Source organism: Lepisosteus oculatus, chromosome 12, assembly GCF_040954835.1.
Source record: "Lepisosteus oculatus isolate fLepOcu1 chromosome 12, fLepOcu1.hap2, whole genome shotgun sequence".
NCBI lineage: Eukaryota > Metazoa > Chordata > Actinopteri > Semionotiformes > Lepisosteidae > Lepisosteus > Lepisosteus oculatus.
The window spans coordinates 15080028-15105000 of NC_090707.1; the positions used below are offsets into that span (position 1 = coordinate 15080028).

Consider the following 24973-nt stretch of genomic DNA (forward strand, 5'->3'; position numbering starts at 1 on the left):
TGTCCTAAAAATTAAAGGAAATGTCTTTGCAATGAATAGGGCAATGAATAAAAGAATTGGGTCAGTGAAGAAACCTGTACACTGGCCAAATGGCTAATTCAACTGAAATTAAATAAAGCTGTAGGGAAAGTCTTTAATGAGAAGCTCTGTAAATGTCAGGCAATAACTGGTATGTGATGCGCCAGTCTAAGACCTTCAGGAATAAAATGTATTCTCTTGGAAAAACTGTAACAATAAAATTAAATCATACCATAGATTGACAAAAGAGCATCCTATAACATTGTGTTGAACATTTCAGTTTCAGTAGGGTTTTTGGTATTATTTAGGTGGTCAGCAGTGCCTTCTTGCCTGCATATACATGAGGAATCAAGCTGAAAAGAAAGAACACAAATAGTACAAAATAATTTGAACAGATGTCAGATGTGCACTATAGCAAACACCTGTTTCTGCCATGTCATTGGTGTACATGGTCATACCTATACAATCAATCCTTCTCCAGCATCTGTGTATCCCACATATTATGGTCTGCTTGTGTGACTCGTAATATAGGGGTAACATATACTGTACAGTATAATGAGGGTGTTTCATCTGAAACCCATAAAAGTTCTGTTTGTTAAGTAGATTTTAACTTAATTAATTTGATACATTCTCATAAAAGTGTAAAAAAGGTAAGAAAATACATGTCAATTACTGTCCATGATGGTAAGCTCTTCACAATAATTGTCCTTTGAGGCCCTTCTAGGGGAGATGCCCATGGGATGTTAAGGCAACAGCTACTATACACCAGCACAATACACATTTGAGCAGACCATATGTTAAAGAAAATGGATCACAGGTAACTAATTAGCTTTAATTTCTTGTATTGATATATTTAGAATTGTATTACTAATCAGCACTGGATACTAAAACAAGAATTAGCACCTTACATCTCTGACAAATGTCCTGAGCTTCTTAATTCAGATGAGTCATCCAATGCCATCATATGGCACTTTCTACAGCATATTTTCAATTAAGACCTACTGATTTAGTTCTGGAGATACATGAAGTCTGCCCATTTTGAGGTTTTATAAAGGCCAGACCTTTGTAACTGAAGATTCTGGATATTTCATCACAAAATGTATTACAGAAAGTCTATCTGTCATGGTGAACCTCTTACATAGTTCTAGGCATACCACTCGATTAAAATAAAGTCTTTTAAATATCATGGCTGTTGACCTATCCATGTGTGCTCTTGGCAGTGTACAACTACTTTCTCCACAAAAGCTTAATGGAAATAATAAGGCTCCATACTGGCATCACAAATCTAGACTTGCTGCTAAGCAACAGCCCTCTGATATTAGGATACCCTCTGGAAAAGTTTCCGTGGAGATTTCTGAATTCTGACTCATTGAACACATGCAGTAACTAATGTAACTCATCTGAGCACTAAAGCTTCTTCAGGTGACATTTTAAAAAGGATTCTACAAAAGTTTAGATTCACTATCTTGGAATTGTGCTCATTAATAGTCTGGTATACAAAAGTACTGCCTTATGAATTTATTGGTGTGCTGATAGTAGTGACATTTATCAGAATTTATTTACTATTACAGTACATTTACAATGCACATTTTCTGTGTCTATACAGTACAAGAATCCTTAATATAGAAGAATTACTATCAGTACCAGTAGGAGTTGTATTTAAATATTGTATAAAATGCTACTATTTACTTGTATCTAGAACTTGAAAGTGCAAATTAAGTTGTTCTTCACTTTGTTAACCATGAAAGTTACACAGTGGTGTTCTTTGCACTGTCCCACAGAAAATCTTAACACTTACAAAGTGAATGCACAAAACGTAGTAAATTCACATTTGTGTATTTCATCACACATTCTATAACAAATGTATTGTGCCTACAAAAATCACGATTAACCAAACAAGGAGACATTGGTTTTAAAAAAAAACTGCTGTTACCAGCCAGTAGGATTCTGTTATTGTTTGTACTCAATAATTTTAAAATGGCAGGTTAAGCAATCGGAATAAATGAAAGAAAATATTGAGCTCATTTTGGCTTCTGTTTTGTGTTGTGCGGAAATGAGTGTAATCTGATAAGCAAATCTTACAATGAAACATAGGATGTCAGTAATAGATATACAAAATCCTTGGTTACATACTGTGTACAGATTGTCCAGAATACCAATCCATATAACAGAACAGTTTGTAATAAAAAATATACAGTTTTCTTTAATATACAGCTATATTTCTTGTATTACAATACAATAATATATTTTGATTAGTACTATAATATATTACAGTATATCACTCAAAATACACATTGTACATTTTTTTAAATCCAAGACCTCATACTAACACAGACACAACATGTACTGTAGCATTCAACTAACTGACATATCTCATTCAATTTTGAAACAAAAATGACCTAAAGTAAATGATTTGTTGTGCTATCTGTAATGAAATAGTGTATTATCATTATTTAAACAACAGCTGCTTCCTGAAATCTAGAGATGGGAAAAGCAGTAACGCTTACTGTTTACTCTTTTTGGCAATGTGCACTATTTGCTACACTGCTGTGAAAGCAAAACCAGTACTGTATATTCTTAACTGCATCACCTCTTGTAATGCAAACTTCAAAGATCATAAGGAGAATATCTCTTATAATCAAAACCACAAAAAAGAAAAAATTGAAATGCTGTATAGACAACATTTTTGTTATTATTTTAAGATATAAAAGACAGTTATACAGTATCTGGGAAAGAGTTTATGTGTTCTGCAGTATTCCAATAGCTTCAAATAAGACAAAGAAACATGCTGTATATTGAATAGCTGTCACTAGATGGCATCTGTTCACTAATGTTTTATTGTCCCTTTAGTTCTCTTCATTCTCCCTTTCTCATCCCACCCTAATCCCTGCCTTTTTAAAACCACCCATCCATTTAGTCTAACCACTTTATCCAATACAGGGCTGTGGGAGAACTAGCAGCGTCTACAAGACAGGACACACCCTGGATGGGATACCAGTCCATCCCAGGGCACAAGCAGACACTAACACACACACTCACACCAGGGCCAATCTTCCCAGAAACCAACGAATCTACCAGTACCTGTATGTCTTTGGACTGTGGAATGAAACTGGAGCACCTTGAGATAATCCACACAAACACAGAGAGAACTCATAAACACCACGCAGATAGCACCCCAGGAATTTGTCCCAGTGGCCCTGTGCTGCGAGGCTGCAATGCTTAACACTGCACTATAGTGCCACACACTTTTTTAAACCTTATATTTAAAATAATCTTTTTGTAAAAACATATGAGTTTTTCACATAATTTATACACATTTAGGTATTATTTTGAAATTATTTGTCCTTAAACATTAACTTTGTTTGCTTTTGTGTGCATTCCTTTATACTAGAAAGACGCTGTGAAATGAAAGAACATGTTGTGTCACTTTTATTCATATTTTAGATATATGGTACTTATGCAATTATATAACACTTACATGGTACTGTATAACTCATACAATTCTGAAAATCAAAAGGAAAAAGTCCTGAAGTTATAACTATTTATAAAATACATTAAGAAAAATTTGCTGCTACAATTTTTAAATGTTATTTTTCCCTTAGTCTTAAGGTTGTACTCTTTTGTTTTGTAGTACTGAAAATTATAAGAAAGCTTTACATATTTAAAAATTATTAAAAGTTGGGGTTGGTCTGGAAAAATGTTGTAGTGTACATTTATATTATATTACATTTATATTATGTATATTAAGAATTCATTGATTCTGACAAAGAACCCACAGACATAAACCTGAAAAGCAAAATCTGTTGTTGAGATCATACTAACTCTATATTGAATGTTTTTGTTTTTATTGTGAGCAATACATCTGTTTCATATTAAAAAACAACCATTCATTTATCCAGATAAAACAATTGAAAATTTGCATTTACAATAATAACCTACAGAGTAACCCAATTGTAGGACAATTCGTTTCAGGTCTTTCTTTACACATTTTAACTACAGAGTTCAAAACACTCTTCTAGTGCTCCAACTCTGTAGTGCTCCAACCCTGATATTGTTAAAGTACAAAATACAAGAAGGGAACATTTTCCAACCTATCTAGTCATCTGTCTACTGTTTATAATGTATTGTTAAAAAATGAGAATATTTGTGAAATATATACCGATTGTTGCATGTATAGTAGGTCACAGCTGTCTGTAAATGCTCCAAAAATAATAAAAGATAAACTTGTACTGTACATCAAAATCCAGTAATTAACTTACTTCAATATTTCAGGTGCATACTTAAAAAGAGGTACTGTATATGGCATATTTAACAAGAAAAAACGAAATCAGAAACCCAAATCAAGACAACATTAAATCACGTTGATACCACACACAGCATTCAAATATAAAAATAAAACTGATTGCACTTCTAAAGGTACTGATATTTTTGCCTGGCTAAAATTTAAAACTGTGGATAAAATGACCTTGTCATTTTACAACAGAAAGTTGATCTTTCTGCTGAAAGGCAGCCTACTATACGTCTGGAATTGGATGTTTTAAGATGAAATCTATGATAGGACTTGCTTTCAAAATTGCCCTTGTTACGTAATTTTCATGTTACCTTTCAAAACAACCGACTGTCTGCAGCGGGTTGCTTACAGTTTACATGGGGATCACGCAGACTTTCCTTCTTGACTGTTCCAGGAGAGGCGTGAAATTCTCAGAGGAGCTGGCGTCATTCCTACCCTGTAATGAATGACCGGAAGCGATCAGGGTGTTACAAGGCGAGACTAGCAGCTTCTGTTTAGCTCTCTCCTATGATTGTGTTTATCTACTATAACGAAGAAGATTTTTGCCTAGAGAAAAAAAAATCTATCATACGATTTGGTAGATCTGCTTGCTTAAAAAATAGAGATTTACTCGCAGGAAAAAGAAGTGATCCACAGAACATTTCCAGATAAACCACCAGCCTTGGTTGATCATGGTGAGTAGATAGAGGGGGTGGCTGGGTTAGGATCGCCTAAAAGTGGTGAAAATAGTATGGATACATTTTAACTCTATATTACTGAAAATAGACGATGAATCAATTAAATTTATATGAACAGTTTAGGTAAAGTAAATTTCATTCTTAAAAAAAACAGGTTCAATGTCCATAAAGCATATATATTTGAACGATCTTATCATGTTGACATTTTGACAAGTATTATCAGATTTAACAGTTCCCTTCTTAAACCATGTATAAAAACGAATATCAGCCGGCTTTAATTCAATAATAGCCGTAGAAGTTAAGCTTCTTAAAAGCTAATTCTATGTCCTCGCCGTTTTCCTTTTTAGTGCCGACACAGAAAAAGGCGTCAGCTGCCATCAATATGATTTTTACTATAATTTGACTTCTAACGTAAACTGTCTCACAGAATCGACCTTCATTTGGCCTTATTGAACATTTGCATTAAGCAACATATTACTGCTTAAATAATGGAATCCAACGTGTTTTACAGTTTTATAATCCAAAGCATAATTCTTGCCTGATTGGACTGAGTCGGTACTATTATAAGGCTCGTTTGGTGTCACAGCATTATTATAAAATGATAATAAACTTAATTCGTATTTTATTTTTAGAAGTCTCGAGACGACATAGAGCTTTAAAGATCTCAGCCTTGCTGTTGAAATGCTTTTAGAAATACAAAAACAGCTATGGTTCGGATTGAATGCGAAAGACAATGTACAGTATACTGTACCTTTCCTAGACGACAAAATTGATATTATTTTTTTATATAGTAATTCATAGCAACCACTGTGTATCTACAGATGTTTTTTGGGGAATGCACAAATAAATGTTCTCAGATTTCTTTAAAACATGAAAGCTTTGCAGTTTTTGAAACTGCCTGACATGCTTGACGCATATCTTATACCACTGACTAGAAAAAAATGTTTGTTTTCTGCTTGTGCCACCGGGTTTAGTTAATGAACGTAATGCAAGCTGTTGAAATAAGCTTATATCATTTGTGAGTATAAACGCAATTTTAAACATTCCGTGAAAAAGATACATCACTTTACTGATATATAACTTAAGGAGATAAAGAGAAGAAGAAGCTGTAGTTCTAGTGACATCCTCAATAAATATTTTATGACTCTCATCCATCCTAATGTGCGCCTCCTTCTGAAAGTGTAGGTGGGGAAAGGGGTTATTACAGTAGTGGCCATGGGAAAATAAATCTGGCAAAGCTTTTCTGTCCAGTAATTTTCATAACCTGTGTATAGTACACGTGATATATTCTCCTACCAGCAACCACAGCGAAACAAGAATCTAAACTGGTAACTCTTATTGGGAACAGATTAATCAAATTATTTGACGACTGAAGTTCAAATATTATTGATATGATTGGATGTGAGCTGAGTAACATTTGCAATGGTAATGCAATGAAGAAACTAACTCACGACTACAGTGATATATTTTCAATAAAATAATATAAACCGGGATTTTTAAAATATTATTTTACCCCACGGATAAACTCTGTCTTACTAATACTGCAACAGAAAGCCTGAGTTCTTAAAATGTAGGCATTCTCTGTTCGAAGTATGAAGCAAGGAGTGGCTTTAAGCGTTATTTTTAAAGTGTGAATGATTTGACTGGTTTGGGGGGCTGTTTCTCCTCTCAGACTCGTAGAGCAGGGCGGAGATGTTGCGGTAAGAAAGGCTTAGAGCCTTTTCCATGGAAAATAAATGAAACCTCCAATATGGCGACAGCTGCAGCTTTCTCTCTCTTACCGTGAAAATCTGCAATGGGCAAGGTACCTTTTATGACGACGTCTGCTCTTCCAAATGTAAGGAAGTATCGTTTTATTAGATTCCTGGTGCATTGGAATTTAAACATTTACCAAATGCTTGTTTTACCTGTTAATATTGTGTCGCAGATTGATGTTTTTGTTTATAAGCAGAAAAGCTCAAGTGTTGTTTTTCTCGTGTCTTTTTTTGGAAATTACGATTTGACTTTCACGAAGCAATGATGTTTCAGAATGTTGACAGAATTATACTTGTTACTTGTATTAAGTAAAGTATGAACATAATTTTTGTGTGCGTCGATATGTACTGTATGTACATACATACAGCAAGAATGTAAATGAATAATCGTAAACATTATTTATCCCAGCAGTAGAAAATGTTGCAATTGTTGTCTTGATACAACAGACTTCATAACTGTCGTTATTTAAAACTTTATACTGTGTTATAGCTGGTAATCTGAAGTAGATTGACTCATTGAAATAATTTTATTTTAAATGAATACATTGCTAGCTTGTTTGGTGTTTATTGTTGTTAAGAATTCCCATGCATTGCAATAATATTAGAATATTGAATTTTGCTACAGTAACAGACTTGTATTGTGTATGTGTCTGTGTGTGTCTGAACCAATGCATTTCCAACGTTTGTATTACTATAATTTATGGTACATCCTTTTTTCTGCTTGGTCAACCCAAATCCCAATAAAATTACAAGTAAGACCAGAAGTGATGCATATTTTGTGGAAAACGCGAACAGATTAATGCAAGATTGTGATATAAAGCCTGGGGCTAGTCAGTTTAGAATCATTTGCACTATTATAGCACCCAGTGTGACTAATATCCTTTGACCTTTTGCTCTTCCTCTTTTGGGCTTTTTCGTGAATTAATGGTAAAGACCCCATTTCTTTTCAGACATCCGGCAGCCATGCTGGGAGCTGTAGGGAGAAATTTCTAGTAGGACCAGCACTAACGCATGAATAGTCAGGAGACATTCAGTTCTAGAAATCCTTCATCAAATGGAACTTGTATTTTCAGAGCATTTTCTCTTTTAGACTGGCTTTTGTGTTTTGTTTTAAACTGGTGGTGATATTTTATTCGTGTAGGTTTTTTTGCATCCACTGTATACTGCACATATGCTTCTATATAATCCCTTCGGTAATAGATGCCGATGGAAAAAAACAAAGGGTTTCAAGCATCTTTTTGCTGGTGCCATCTAATATAATAGCGATTCCCTTTTGTATATAGATATTAACTCAGTTCGTTTACAGATTCCTGAAAAAAAGAGGCTAGAACATTAAGCTTACAGAACTCTGAGTATAATTATTTAAACCGTCCACTTTACTTTCATTTATTTAGATTGTTTTAGGTGGGTATTGAAACTGGCATTTTTTGTCTTCTTGCGGTTTTAAGTACACGTGTCACTTGGTGATATAGATTGAAGTAATTTAATGAGCCAAGTGGTGGTTTTGTTAAGGAGCGCAATGTAAACCAGAGGCGATCGGGTGGCGAAATGGCGAGTCATTCGGGAAGTGTTATGGTGTGGGTATTATTTGGAATATTGATTGCTTCATCGTCTTATATTTCTATCGTCCACCTATTATGATTGATGTCTATGTAATGTCCTTGCACAAGGTCCGTCACACATAACGATTAGCATTTACGTGTGTATAGAATGAAAGAAAAAAATGGTTTCTTAAAAAAAAAACTTTTTTCGAAAGTATTATCTAGTGATACGCCATAATAGCAGAAGCGAACCACTCCAGCTATTCTGTTGGAAAAGCTTTCAGCACCTTGGACAGCAGCACTCGACTACGCCCATAGACACCAGACGTTTCTGTACAGCATAAATAAACATGTCTACCGTAGATCGGAAACGTACAGTTTTGGAATGTTTCAAGAAATACTTGACAAAGGGACTGTCCGTTAAGAAATATAGCCATTTTTTTAGCTGTTGTAAATTATTAGTGTGCATGTTTCATGTATCTTGTTGTCGAGCTAAATGTGATAAAATCAACAGTGGCATGAATTGCAATTTGTATATTAGCAAATTGCAAACAAATGAAACCGAAATTATACAATTTGGAAGATAGATTATCTTTGTCCTTTTTATTGATGTTACAGTTATTACTATCTAGCAATATTATCATGTGAAAGTCTTTTTACAATTTGTTGTCCAAAAAGGCTATGTAAACACCTTATTTTTTGAAAGTATCAAAAATTTAATATATTTGATTTATAATGAAAAATACTATTTATTTGTCAGAATATCCCTTACCCCTCTTGACCCACAAGAATATAAACAATATAAGCATTTTCTAGTGAAAGTCAGTCTGTCAAACTCTGTAAAGAAACGTAATTCTTTACATCCATTTAGTCTTATTCAACCACCTGTTCTGACAAAATGAATATAGTTAAATACTTGCCAGGATATATCGTAGTAAGGTTGTCATTTCATAAGTGTGTGTAAGAGAGTTAGCATACAACTGCAAAGGTTAATGTAGCATTATCCATTACTATTAGTAGATATTAAACAAATGAAATTTTTGCTTTGTTATGTTAAGGTTCCTGAGATTCCTAAGAAGTGCCAAGCTGCTTCTGAAAGAACAGTGAAATAGTTCTCCTGTAGTTAACCCTCATAAAATCAAATAAAAATAATTTCAAAATGTCCTAGAAAGCAGATTGCTTCTTAAATCTAGTGAAGGCAGATGCATGTCTCTGCTGATGTTATACGTATTAGGGAAGAGACTGTGAAATTCATAGTTAAATAATAACTCATACACCATCATGCTACCTAAAACGGGAATAGACTATTTTCCAGATATCATTAGGTTTGCTCTGAAGGTGGTAGGTGTGGGGCTGTCTTGGTTCCAAGCTGTGTCTGGCACAAGCATGTGTTAAAGAAGAATATATGTACTTAGGCTTAAAAATAGCCTATCACTTAGAGTTGCAACACATTTAATAACAAAGTTATTGTCAAGAAAGTAACATAACGTTTCTTGTGGCAGGTGCACTGACATTGGCACAGGTGAATTCATCGTGCTGATTAACATTTGCCATGAACAGTTGATCAACAGGAGGTCTGCTGTAAGAGTCATAGGTTACCAATGTGTGTGGGCATTGTTGGAAGCAATGCAAGCTGTACATCTGCACCACATATTATACACTAGGTTGCAGATGCTGTCCCTTTCCTCTCACAGAGCCTGGGCATGCAAGGCTTGTTTACTGGTCTCTGAGCCCTGGGTGTCACAGGACATCTCAGCTCATCCCACAAATGTTCTATCTAATAGGGCATCAAGAGCATAACTGTTGTAATATCATCTTGCAAGAAAGCTGGCATTACAGAAATAGTAAGAGTACATGTGCTATCCTGTTGGAATGTGGTCACATTAGGATTAGCCTGCAGAAAGGGTAACAACTGAGTTACCAGGTCTTGATCAATGAATCACTGTGCAGTCAGATTGGCATCACACCTGCACCTCTCCTTTAATTGGTATGATGTATAAAATGATTTGAATATATTTCTGTACATGAGCACCACACTCACTGACAGGGTGGTCTAAAAAACACCTTGATCCATCATTGAAGAATATCTGACTCTTCTGCTGGAGAGTCCACCTGAAGTGTTGCACATGCCACCTAATTCTGATGTTCAGGTGTAACATGGTATGTGATGAATGATCAATTAATAAAACTGATAAAATATTGAATCAATACCCAAATTCTATATACAGTACATTATTATTATTAAAACATAAATTCATAAATATACCTTATTTTAAAAAAGAACATTTCTAAAAAGAGTTTTACATTTATTTTGATGTTATGTACAGTATATTAATGTAGCCTATTAATCTATCATACATATTTAATGATAAACAACTACCAAGGAGGGTATCTCCTCCCCCTCCTCTTTCCTCCCACACCTATTTATCTATGAATTCATCCCTGATCTGCCATTTCTGTGAACATTCCCATATTGAGCAATTACTTTCTAGTAACATAGTAGCGTGCTGGAACTAAAGATAAAAACCAAATGAGCAAGATGGAATGAATAGCCTGGTGTCATGTGCAAACACATACTCTAACACAAGTAAAAGTATATCCTTATCATAAGATATAGTGCCTTGCAAAAGTATTGAGACCCAGGCACAGGTTTCACATTTTGTTGCTTTAAAGCTTGCAGCTATGGCACTTTGAAGCAGTAATTAGTATCTGTTATACACCCACTTACATAAGGGTTTGGTTCCTCAAGTTTTTACATAACCAGAATCTTACATAAATTGGAAGTTACTTTCTTAGCTGTTGCATGGATACATGTAGAGAATTACCACTTATGATAGTGCAGTGATACTCCATCATTTGACCTAGCTTTGTCTGCCATTGAGGAACAATTATTGTCCTTTAATGGTTAACAGGTGTCTTTGCTGATCACAGAGGGGGGTAAACAGCAAGACACCTCTTCCAGCAGCAACCTTAGTTTTTCCCAGGAGGTCTCCCATCCAGGTACTCACCAGGCTCACACCTGCTTAGCTTCACTGGGTTGCCAGTTGTGAGTTGCAGGGTGATATGGCTGCTGGCAAGGGAAACAGTTTAGGGATACCACCTTGAGGCTAATGTTGACTGAGGACAACTGAGTTTTTGTGACTGAGATAGGAGAAAACGTCAATGAGTCAGCAGTATAAGTCACTCCACAAATGGGGCTTGTATAGAACTGAAGAAAATAAATCTCAAATCCTTCATGGGGTTTTCAACAAAGAACCTAATGATACTGAAAATATGTGACAAAAGATTTTGGGGTCACACAAGACAAATTTGGAACTTTTTGGTCTAAATGCAGTTACATCTGATGAAACATGAACACAGTACTCAATCAAGTACTGATTAAAACCAACATCATACTATCAAACATGGTGTTATATTTATGTTATATAACATGATGTTATATTTATGATTATCATCAGCTAACTTGTGAAGCTTTTCAGTACTGATGGGATCATAGATGAAACAAAGTATTGGCAAAACATCTAGAAAAACCAGCATCAGATCTAACACTTGGACAAAAAAATCAACTTTTTGCTAGATAATGAGTCCAGAGCTACACTGGAATAAAAAAACAAATGAATGCCTCTCGTGGCCCAGTTAAATTCCTGACTTGAATCCTACTGAGAATCTGTGGAAAAACTTGAAAACTGCTATCTACAAGTGGTCTGTAAGTGGTCACAAACTGCGTCTTTTGTAAGGGACTGTAGTCTAAGATTTGAAAGACATAACATGTATATAAAACTAAGTTACAAGTTTTGAATTCAAGGGTTCAGATTTGTGGCTGTTGAGTTGCTGAATTGAATTACAGTGTGGATTCAGGTTGTGCATTGCATTAGCTTGACCAAAAAGAGTGGGAAGGGGGGATAGTGTTGTAGACATATTAGCATACTGAAGTTATCTATTAAGTGTAACAACCATTTTTTTTAATTACTTTAAATTTGTTACTTATACTAAGGCTCATGATCAATCAGTTCCCCTGGCAAACAGTATTTAGGATCTGGTGAATTAAGTAAAGAAGATAGCTGAAATTATTTTTTACCGAATCACGATTGATATCTCCATATTAAGCAATACCTTTGACAAATCTCTGATTTGCCTAGTAGTAAAAAAAATCCTAGACATCAACTAGCTGTCCAAATACAGCGCCCAGATGACTTCAAGATGATAATGGGAGAAAAACTGGAAAACTGATTAGGTTTTAATTTGAAGTCATATACAGTTGTACATTATGACCTACTGTATAATAATGTTGATGGGAATCAGAGTTTATACTCAGTTCAAGCGTACGCAATATGAATTTACCAGTTATTTTATAGTATTTCAGTTAATTAGTGGATTTTGGGAAGACACTGGTTTAGAAATATTGGCAATATATTTTTAGATCAGCAAATTACAGACAGGGCTGTTACAATGAACAAGTAAATTTGAAAAACACCTTTTTATTTTTTCCCCTTTCTCACATTTCCAATGTTTATAGCCAGATTTAAGTAAACTGGACTAACAAGTGATATATAATTTAACACTAGTTTCACTTCAGTTGCCTGAAATCTGCAACTTGTGCAGTACGTAGAGGGATTATTAATGTAAGAATTAGAGGCACTATGACAAAGATCTGTCTGAATGTTTAATCTTGATTTAAAGACGACAATGGATACTCACAAAGGGGAAAAGACTTGTTTTGTGCTTGATCACCCTCCAGAGATCCTCTGTCTGAGCCGTGGTGCCAGCCTAAGATAATAAGAGATGATGCAATGGTTCACCTGGGTTTAAGGCAGGAATTGTTTGTGTCGCTTATTGTACTGCTGCCCTTTAGAGACAAGCCGCAGTGAGAGCAGAAGAGGTGAAACCTCTTGCAACCTGCAGCTGCACAATGGTCTCAAAGTAAACATCCGTCTCTCTCAAGTCAGTTGGTCTTTGCCTCTTTGTTTTGCCAGTAGAATTATTGCATTGTCAGTTTTGTTTTGAGAAAAGAAAAACAACAATATTGTTACTTATGAGAAGTTAATTTCTTGATTTTGACAATATAGTAAAAGATGGTTAAGAACACCTTGTTGCTTTCTCCCCTTTCTGAAGCAACCTAATATCTCAGCTATAGGTTTTAGCTACAAGGATCCAAACTGTGGCCGTTTAGTTCCTGAATAACAGTGTGAATCCCGTTTGGGCATGGTGTTAGCTTAATCAAAAAATAAAAGTGTGAAATACTGTTACATACATATTGTCTTATGCAAAAGTGCAATAAAGCTTTTGTTAAATGAATTTGTTACTGATACTAAGACTCGTGATCAATCATTCCCCCTATGCATATTTAAGAGATTACGTCAAGAAACAGCTGACATTTTCATTTCTGAATCACAACTGATATCTGCATCGTGAATATGAACCGTACTTAAAAAAATCAGCTTCTAGTTTTTCTTGTCTGATCTAATGCAAGCATGTGTAAAAATGATCATTAATGTATAATGAAATTTCTCTTAATATCATTAAGCATAATATCATTTCTGATGTCTAAGATGAGCTCTAAATAAACACAGTTCTACATTTTAAGATTTTTAGACATAGGTCTAAACCAGTTTGATCTCCATTGGCTCTGACTCTATTCTTTAGTGCGGACACAAGAAATCAGCATCCTGCCAGTTTAGTGTTTATTTTGGCACACATGTAATTGTTTAAGCTGTCAGGCACCCAGCAATTCTAATGACTGCAAATTCTTTAGAAAATCAAAGCATGGGTCATGTTTTGCCTGGGGTTATTTTGGTGAAACCTCGACTGCGTAGCCACTGAAAATTAGAGTTAAGAAGTAGGACAGCGTTAAAAATGACAGTGTGCTCACTTTTCTTGTCTGTGTGTGTTGTAAGAATGGAATGGCACTGGATGGGGGTTGGGATGAACTCTCAATTACAACACACTGAGTAAAGATTTTCTTTACATTTGTTTACTGTAGTTTTTGTTCAAGTGTGTCTCATTATGACTTTATAATTATAAACTGCTTTTTGGAAGTCCAAAAATTATTACTGAGTTTTGATGTACAATAACCCAACAATATTGAGAGAGAGGAAAGGAGCAAGTACAGTGTAATGCATGTAATAAGATAGAGTCCACTTAAATCTATCCTGTTTTAGAGCTGGAAATGGATTGTTCCTACATTCTGCTTTTATGTAGTGTATTCAACCCTAGTATTAAAGCAATTTATGCTATGTGTAGTTTTATAATGAGAAATGTAATCTTTACGCTACTGCTTTAAAGTATTGTTCATTGAAAACTACTATTTGTGCATTGCTGCTTAGAAAAATGAAATATTTTGCCAGTGTTTTTGTCTTCCAGCAGGACAGTGGCCCTAAACTGTGGTAGAAGCTTTCCAAAGTATGGTATCTATAATAATGGAAGACAAAAAAACTTGTAGTAATGGAGTATCTTCAACACTTGGCCTTAGAGAAAGGTTGGTAACAGGGTTAAAGCATGAATCCACCCTGGCACCTCATTGACTACATCTTAAGTTGGGGTTGGTTGCTTACAGATGTCATATGAGCTAATGTTAAGCTTTCTCAAAGCTTAAGCAAGTTTATTTTTAACCATGAAGCATTTCATACATTTCCATATCTAAATGTGAAGCACTAGTTTTAAAAGCAATGGCTCTCCCACATAATTGCGCTCAAAAGGTCATTTCATCCACATTTTATTTTCTGTTGTATTTATCAGAAATATACTGAATTCCTGTAATGAAATTAATGCTCAGACAACACCCCTGAAGTAGTACAATCTGTGAATTAACTATTTTAACTGAATTTCTTCAATGTCTAAAATGAAAAGCTTAATACAAGTAAACTGAAAATAAACTACAATGGAAACTGATATACAGTATACTATGTTTATACTATACAATTAGAACTAAATTTTAAATGTAAGTCCTTTGCTTGTTTTTTGTAAGATACTGAATCATTCTGGATAATACACTGCATTATTCAGAATACATGTTGTTGATTTTTCATATGACACGTTATTCTTCATACTTGCTTATATTTATGCATGTGCAAGAACCTTGCTCTTCTCCATGAGTGCATGAAACCAGAAATATTAAAAGTACTAGAATATGCATGCAAATGTGCAATATAAATGAATTCTGAAGGTAAAGATTGTTTGGCTCTAAAACCCATGCTTCAAGTAGAGTGTGACAATAAATTACCATTTGTTAGCTTGCAAGAAAACCTGCTTAGCATCCAAATTTTAAATGTATATTTCATGTTCACTAACAAAATCTGAATTTTCAAAGGATGTTGAATGTTTTAATTAACCCGCCTTTGCTGCCGATAGGTAAAGCTTGTGGCTGTTGTAGCACTAATAATTTTGACAAACTCCTTTCCATGGATCTCTTGTATAATCTGAAGTAGTAGGGTTTGCAAAAATCCTGCAAGTGTATTGTAAAATGCATTATAAATAGGACTAATTGTATATGAAAGAGGATATACAGTACTGTATGTTTTAAATATACTGTTTTTTGTTTATTTTGTTACAGCATGGTCACTGATTTCATTGTCTGAAATTAGGGGCATGACCCCCAGACTAGGCACCATTGATATTTATTATGCACATTTTGTGCAACAGAAAAAAATGGAAATTTAACCCTTTGATCATCATTATAACATACTGTACGGTACATTAGGAACTGTCAAGAAATATGAAATCCTTAATATTTTAAAACACGTTACAGGTTACACAATTGTAATTGGAATTGGGTTGTTAAAAAGTAATCTAACAACTGACTGGAATTGTTTTTTTAATAAATACCTACACATTTCTCTATATATTTTCATTCAAACCATGTTTGAATTAACAAGATTTGAATTAAAAGGCATTTGTTACTTATGTTTGTTTCCATAAACAAGATTCTGTTTGAGTTTAAACTTCTTTTTAAAACTGGACTTTGAAAATACTTATGTTGATATTATTTCTATCAAGGTTTAAACAAATTCCTAACATAATTATTAATCTCCTGAATACTTGGCTAGGGTAGGTGGGTCACCATGTCTATTTTTCAGAGAGCACCTAGAATTGGTAGAAAATCATACAGTACATTTAATTTGACAAAAAAGACCTAATGCTATTTGATCATGTTGATATTCAATGATGTTTTAATCTTTATTGAGAAAATGTGAGATATGCAGGTCAGTTTTAAGTGCATGTACTAGTGAAAATACACTAGATTTACCATACATATCGTGATTATATACCAATCTGACCATTAAAATTTTTAATGTTGTAAGTAGTTTTATTAAACTAAAAAAATGGCAAAAAATGTCATCTTCAAAACATGCTGCCTTGATTTTAAGGAGAAAAAAATTGAATCCTCTTTGTCAGTGCAAAGAGAAGATAATAGTAAGTTCAGAGTTTTGTGATGCAGTCACACAATTCTGGAAAGGAGTGGAAATGCTGTATTACACAAGAGTTCTTTCAAACATATTCCCTTACATCCATTATAGAAAAACAGTTTTGGCCATCCATGTTTGATGTGAATTCATGTTATTCTTACCTACTGAGATAACTGAAAGATTAAGTATTCAAAGGTAACTCACATACTTTTGAAAATTTAGGGCGTCCAGTAGCATTTGAACAACAAACATGTATTGTATTTGTAACTTTGTAAAATGTGATTGAATTTAAATACAAATTCAGAGAGCATAATGAGCATATTTTCCCACTGTTTAAGGATTATTTACAAACTAATCAATGTTTCTCACTTACATTGGTTTAATGATCTTTAATGATTTGTTCATGATAGGTTTTGATATTTGCTTTGGATTGTTCTTCTGCTAGAAAATCAATTTGGAACCAAGCTCAAGTTTCCTGATAAAAGGTTTAAAAGGCTCTAGTTTTTTGTATAAAAAACATTCATATCCTTGGAACCCACCAATTCCTCGGGTATAATAACAATACTGGGACATACAAAACAAATTAATTTCCCTGCTCAACAGGGGGATGACATTCTTATTAACATGAGCTTTTTGTGTGTCCAACATACCACTTATTAAGGAAAAGCTCAATATGTTGGTTCACCCAATAACAACACATAGTCCCATTCAACAGGAAGTCATTTAGATGTAATCTGGCCTTCTGGTCAGTTCATTTTCCTTCTTTTTGTGTTGCCATGGAATTCAGCCTTGGAAATCAAATTCATGAGCTCAGTTTTGAACAGTGTTCTGAATGATCACAATGCCCAAGATTGTTGACTGTTCTTAATTGTTGCCTTTGGTACTTTTTGAGAAATTATTCTATCCTTTTGCTGGTAGGTAACAGCCATTTCACTAGCCTAGAACATGGTGAACTTCACTAGCCTGATGTTTGACACTTCATTTCAGTTTAGGATGTTCATTATCTAATGACTTCTCTTTTTTTACTGTTGTGGAGGTTGAGGACCCTTTGTGTGAAATTTGTATGAACAGAACTGGACTGTATTGAACCTCCTTTTTACCCAAAACTAATCAAGCTGAATTCAAGAGAAGCTTAAAATCTCTGTTTATTAAAGCTACAAGAGAATTAAAAAAAATCACTAAAGGGTTATATTTGCCACATTTATTTTTGACATTTAAGACGCATTATTTATAAATCTATGTAACAAATTGTGTTTAATATATAATATAAAATAATATTTACCTTTTAATTTTTATTGTTCACCAATATTATTGATTAATGGAATTTCCTTTCTAAATCAACTCCAAATAATTTAAAGGCAACTGTACATACATACATATAAACAAATATATTGTATGTATACACACACTACAATGGACTGGCATCTCATACAGGGTGTATCCTGTCTGGTGCCTGCTGCTTGCCAGGCTAGGCTCTGGCTCCCTTGAGACCATGTACTGGATAAATCTGTTAGAAAATGGATGGATGTATACATGCAGATCAGTATAAAGCACACTATGTGTAGATGCAGTATATACAGTATTTTACTTAAATAACGTTTGTTTTTTTTCATTTTTGTTTTCTCTTGTCTGGCATGATTATTACATCATTCTGTGCCGTGTCTGCTGATGCTGTTGTAATAGGACACCAGTGACAGCCAGATAAATCAGTTTTCTCATTTGATTGAATGTAGTCAAGTTTTTCTCCTCCACTATGTTCCTGTTTGGCATGGCTGTTGCTGTGCTCTAACTCAGCACATTCCTTCCTTGTCTTCAGAAATAAACCTTTCTTCTATCGAGTGTCTGCTACTGACTCTGAGACATTTTAACAAAAATATAGATGTGTTCATGAGATGAAAAGTCATGCTGTGGTAACCATGGCAACTGAGAATAGATGCAAGGAGACACTAGGGTAAATGATCAGCACTTAATGCATTTTTGGTGTTTGGAACAGTGCTACTGCATTGTTATTCAGATATATATTCCCTATTACTATAGCATGCTAGTTTTGTTTAGTCTCATTACATTTCTACATTTCACTTCATTTTGTGGGTCTGCAGTGTAGGGCATATTGTATTGTCATTTTTAATTGATCAAAATAGAGGTTTGCTTAAAACAAAGTGTTAATTTTGAAATGACTGACCATCACCGTGAGCACAGTATAGACAGTAAAGACAAAAGCAGTTTGCTTTTCTGTTTAACATCAAGCAAATTGATGTGGATTTCAAAACATAAGGCAGACAGCACTAAATTAGCCGTTAAAGATATCAGCACCTGATATTGAATTATCCTCCACATGGATTCCTTGATTCAATGGCACTTTTCTCTGGATTTCTAGATGTTTTTGCGCTCATGGTATTCTTCCACTTACTTTTTAATTTCTCACATGCATAAAACATACACTTGTTGTATATAGCCAGCACACCAATCCATTGGTGCCATTTGGAAAAAATGGCAATGCTGGAAGTCAGAATCTGATAAAATAGAAATGTCAGGGAGAAAATGTGAACAAGCATATCCTAAAAATGTAAATGAACTCAAGCATAGACATATTTCTGTTAATTTATTCCAAGCTTAAGTGTAAAGGCCAAGCATAGTTGTATGCGGCAGACTATTCCATCTTTCAGCTATGTTGGAAGGGAGTAACATATAAAGTCTGCACAGCAACCATCATATTGTAAATTCAGCTGTAGAGCAAGGTGTTTTTTTGGGATTGTATAAAAAATGACAGAAGTGGGCAGTAAAGAAGAGTTATGTGAATGAAAAATGAAAATTCAGATCTGTTTTTCAGTTTTTGCTGAACACGGATGGGAGGCTTTTTGTTGTAATTGATATTCATAAGTGTGTAACAGGACAAATACTGTATCTTGAGAAATATATACAGTATGTGATTTGTGCAATATGAACATGTATTGCATTGACAGAACAATTCACTTAAGGAACTGCATTTTTTTGAACAGTGAATTTTGTGGAATAGTATATGATAACCACAACATTCCTTTGCCAATGAGTTGGGGTTATTGACATTATAGATTCATTCTCTTCCTCTTATTCAGTCTAGACAATGAATTACAGCCATGGTGCTCTCAATATCAAAACTAAATTAAAAATGAGAGACAAATGCTTCTCTAATATCAGCACCTGAATGGTAGAATTAAATAGAAATAAATAATTTGTAAATTCCAGTTTCTTTTTTTGTGAGCCCTGATTTTGATCAAATTCCTGATTTAAGTGAATTTAGAGAAGCTGACATTGTATGAGTTCATATGCTGCAGAGTGTTCATCTTGATGGTTTGGACTAAGTGGACAGCTATTGGTTTTTAGGATTATTTGAATATTTTAATACTGCATTAGGAATTTGCTGATTATATTTCTAATAGCACAAACTGAATTTTACTGTATCGCTTATTCAAGTGAGTACAATTCTACAGCAACTGACATACAGTAGCTTACTGTACCAGGACAGCCGCCACCATGATCCTTACTACAGCTGGCCTGTCACACTTCATAGAAAGTCATTTAACATCCATGTGGACAGTACATGTCAGATTAAAGATGACTCTTACTTATTAACTGAAACTGTCTTCTGTTCATTTTTATTTTGTGTTCACTTCTTTGAGACAGAAACAAAACAATTACATAACAGCAGACTTCTCCCATGCGCCTCAGGTGGGCTGTGCTTCCCCCCTCCACCCTCTTTCTGGTGGCAACTCTGCTCTCCTCAGCCCATTGCATTTCACAACATCAGCACCATTTCCCCAAATCATCCAGTTCCTTCCCTGCCGCCTGTGCCCAAGCATTAGAGAAGGCCAGCAAATCTTTGTTTTCTTTTTTGACACACGGACATTGCAATTTTCAATAAAAAGATGGTGCTTCAAAACAAGAGTTGGGTTCATGGGGCATAAACATGTGTCTGAATGCTAGGGCTTGTAAAGCAGTGTAAATACTGTATTGTGAAATTCTGTGTTGTAGAAATATGTTTAAGGAATATTTGTTCTTTGTCTTGCAAAATAAACATTACTAACACCGTGGGCTTTTATCATTTATTTGTTTGTACATGAAGTTACAAGAAACATTTTACCTTTATTATCTAGCATTCTGTCGCAGGTTCAATGCAAAAGTAAGTAGATCATCTTTCTTCCTCTAATGTAGTAAATAGTAGGTGAATAATTGATTGTCTCAGTTCATAACCAACAGCATCATAATGTCTCCTTCATTAATATTCATACTATCGCTCTTTTAGATCCTTTCTGAACTCAAAAATCACGTGGCTTGACCAAAGGAAACTGTAATATTTATATCGGAAACTGACCATCTCCTGCACCCAGTCTTGCCATATGGTTCGTATATTTATTTTTTATTTTGTTGTTGTTTTTTTCCTTCTAGAACTTTCTTATGCAGGAGGCTAAACATTAACTTTGAAGGTGCAGGATGAAAAGATGGCACAACTGCTTGTACCACCAGGACCAGACAGCTTCCACCTGTTTAACCAGGAGTCTCTCCAAGCTATCGAGAAGAGGATTGCAGAGGAGAAAGGAAAGAAACCCAAAGGAGAACGTCCCGATGATGACGAAAATGGCCCCAAACCAAATAGTGACTTGGAGGCTGGGAGATCACTGCCATTCATATATGGTGACACACCTAAAGGAATGGTTTCAGAACCCCTCGAGGATCTGGACCCTTATTACATCAATGAGAAAGTGAGTGCATCCGAAGAGAGACAGAGGGTTTTTACTCTGGACACAGTAGAATTTGGTGCAGAGCTCTGAAGTGTATCTGTTCTTTACTGTAGTGGCTGGCTGTGTCGGATATCTTTTTATTAGTTGTAATATGTTCAGTTTTTCGTAAGTATTGCTCAGAAGCTAATAGATGCAGCTTGTTTTGTGAAGTGATACAACTTAGTATGTTTTCATTACTCCTTAAATACATTGTCACATCAAGGCAAAGGTCCCCCTGGTTGTAGCAAAACAGGGACTGAGTGCGAGGAACCTGAAATCTGCTTTATATGATAATAACACAATCTTTACAAGACAACCACCGAATCATTTAAATTAGGTAATTCATTAATTAAGGTTAATGATCTTTTAAAATCCCATATCTAAAAAACATACGTAGTTTCCAAAGGCTGCCATCCTGCAAATCCAGAGGTTGGTGGAGAGGAGGGATGGTAGTGTGGCTTTATGTTTTTAAGCTTGAGGAACAGCCTGTGATCACCATCCCTACTGTGAAGAATGGTTGTGGCAGCATCATGATACTGGGATGTTTCTCTATAGCAATATAAGCAATATATGTCTATGTTCAGGTGGGTAGCTGCGTCAGCATGCGTAGGCTGCAAAGGAACTAGTAAGAAGAAGGCTCCACGGCTGAAACGTTGTGTTTTCTTTCTTCTCTTTTCAGCATGGAATAAGCCTATTATTGTTCCAATATATGTCTATGTACAGTATGGGGTACCATAGTCACCAGGGGTCACCAGGGTACCATTAGTTACAGGGATCATAGTATAAGATAACACTGTTGTGGTTATGCCCCCCCCCCACTAAGAGTGGTTTGAAAGTCCTTTCACAACTTGGTTCTGAAAGAAAGCAATTTATTACTGTTATTCAGGGGGGCAATCTCTATAAAGCCTATTTTCTACCTGCTACCATGCAAAATGACACTGGATTCCTGAGTCATAACACAGGGAAAATATCTTATCAATAGAGAAAGCAAGCTACAACAGAGCACTGCATCATATGCATAGATCACCACACTGTACTCTTTCTTTCTTCTTTACTCTTATGGCACGATACTGAACAACGTTCTGTGCCTTAACCGTAACTACACAGACAATCTTTAGAAAGGTTTTGCATCTTCAAGAAATCACAATCAATCAGCAGCAAATCACATGAGAAGTGTTATAGTTGGAGATGAACAAGTCAGACTGTGCTCCAGGAAGGCTTTGAAGTGCTCTAAAGTGGAGATTTACATCTGCATTTTTATTCATCATTCAGAAATGCACTTCAGTAGAAGATCACGAAAACCTAAATCAGAATCTGCTGAAAGATGTGCAAATAATACTTTTTTAAAGTATATTTTAGATTTATTAAAATATATATTTAAAGTAACTATTTTAGTAATAATATGACCTTTAGGTACATGAGAATGACTTTTAATATACTGCACATATAAATGATATAAAGCTTGAAATGCATGAATATTAAGTATTTCCTTGAATTTGGTAAATAAAGCAAAATGAGGGGACTGCTTCAAAAATATGATTTGCTTATTTGTTGTCTGTTGATGTGCAGCTTGTGCTTGTGCAATTTGATGTTTATATTAGCTCCAGATCTTTGCAATCACTAGTGATCTTCCAGTCGATAATTTAAGCTACAGTACATATTTCACAACATAGCAAAGGTGTGCATATTATCAAAGTAATAATGCAAAAAAATATTGCAAAAAAAACTTGAAAACCTATCTATGTAACACAGATTTTCATGTGTGAAGCCAAATATATTATTAAAATATAGCTCATATTCACAGAAACAGTTTACAATGCAATGCACTAGCAACTTAATTTCAGCAATTTATATACATTATATATTGTTTTTTAAACTCCTTTCTTTAGGGTCTTATTTCTATGAACAAATGTAACTGTGAAATGGAAAATTAGATAAGTTAAAATATTTATTTCAGACATACTGTATGTCAGTAGTTAAAAAGAATTCAGTAAGAGCAGAGTGTCTACAATTGTCACTTGTTTTGGAGAACTTTTACTATATATTACTTAAACCAATTTCATTTAAATGTTTTGGTCAGTAAAATGAGGTTTTGGACTCAAAGTCATGTTATTGTGATAAGAGATTTGCAATCATACAGTATGTATAGTGTCTGTTGGAAAGAAGAAAAGCAATAAATAGTGCTATATAATTTCCCTCTTTTGTGAACAGCAGAGCTCTTGTTTTGTTTTCTTTAGTAACATACTGTAGGTTTGCATTTAGGGAATCCTGTATATATTTTTCATTCTTCGTTGAAACTATCATAACTAGATGTTTTAAACACATTTCATTGTTATTTGATAGTATTAAAAGCAATATTCAGCTAGTGCATTTCTTTTCAATGATGGTCAGTTTGGGTGCTCATAAAGGTTGTTGTCGTATAGGGTCATTACAAAAGCCATTAATTTGAGTTACTATAGAAAATACTGCCTTGTTAAAAGACATATGAAGTATTGTGAACTGGTGTAATTACAATTGAACATGTCTGCTGGTCAAGGTGTCATCTGATCATTTTTAGATTCGAGAACTAAAGCAGTTAAAGATATCTTATCAATTTGTAGTTCAAAAAGATATATCAAATTTTCTGACAAGAATGTTATTTTTTATGATATGTTCTTTGTTAATAGAAATTGAATTCTCTTGTTTTGCACATGCTCTGTTTTTCTGTGGACATATCTTCTAGATCTGTCGTTTGTTGTGAGAAGCTGGTTCTAAAATTTGGAAGCACACATGGGAAAAATATTTCCTGAAAAATGCCGTAATGCTGTCATTGTGTTTTAATGTTAACTTTTCTCTTTTCTCGTCAGACTTTTATAGTATTGAACAGAGGGAAGACCATCTTCCGGTTTAATGCCACGCCTGCCTTGTACATCTTAAGCCCTTTTAACCCTCTTAGAAAAATAGCTATTAAGATTTTGGTACACTCATATCCTTTCCAAATTAATTAAATGTATGAAGGAAAAATTAAAGTATGTATGGCTGAATGTTTAGTCATTTTTAAAAGTGGATCCACTTTTTGCTGTACAAATATATATATATGAGAGGAGACAACTGTAATTGTGGCTTTTTAAGAAATAGTTACTGTATATTGTTTCATTTCTTTGTTGGCATTAGTTTATCGAGTTTTGTATGTATTGAGCTTCATAATACTTGATGGTTTTCCTTAACTATTGTTTCACCTTGTTCAGCATGCTTATCATGTGCACTATCTTGACCAACTGTTCGTTTATGACACTGAGTAACCCTCCTGACTGGGCAAAGAATGTAGAGTAAGTCACACTTTTTATGCTTGTTTAAATACAGTATATCTTATTTTAGATGTTCTATTTAAGCGCTTCAGTGCATTGTTCTAAAAATAAACATTTCATTTATATGAACAGTGCGTTTGAATATACTGTATATGTTCAGTAAATACATCCTTTCTAGACAGCTGAATAGGGGGGAAATGACTTGTAATGTTTTTTTAATCACGTAATCAGCTTTCTGTACATCAA

At 34.5% G+C, this 24973-nt stretch overlaps 1 protein-coding gene across 6 annotated transcripts in view; it reads left to right on the forward strand.

The window, feature by feature from the left end:
* scn1laa (sodium channel, voltage-gated, type I-like, alpha) overlaps positions 1-24973 on the forward strand; it is an 83106-nt gene that overhangs the window by 15664 nt on the left and 42469 nt on the right. For 3 of the 6 annotated variants that reach the window (XM_069196549.1, XM_069196544.1, XM_069196550.1), the window contains exons 1-4: positions 4763-4983; positions 21109-21422; positions 24287-24404; positions 24658-24748. In XM_069196549.1, coding sequence (XP_069052650.1) covers positions 21162-21422; positions 24287-24404; positions 24658-24748 — 470 coding nt within the window. In that variant the 5' untranslated portion in view covers positions 4763-4983; positions 21109-21161. Of the gene's footprint in view, positions 1-4762; positions 4984-6398; positions 6824-14641; positions 14757-21108; positions 21423-24286; positions 24405-24657; positions 24749-24973 lie in introns of those variants that run through there. The other 3 variants (XM_069196546.1, XM_069196545.1, XM_069196547.1) reach the window with 3 other exon arrangements.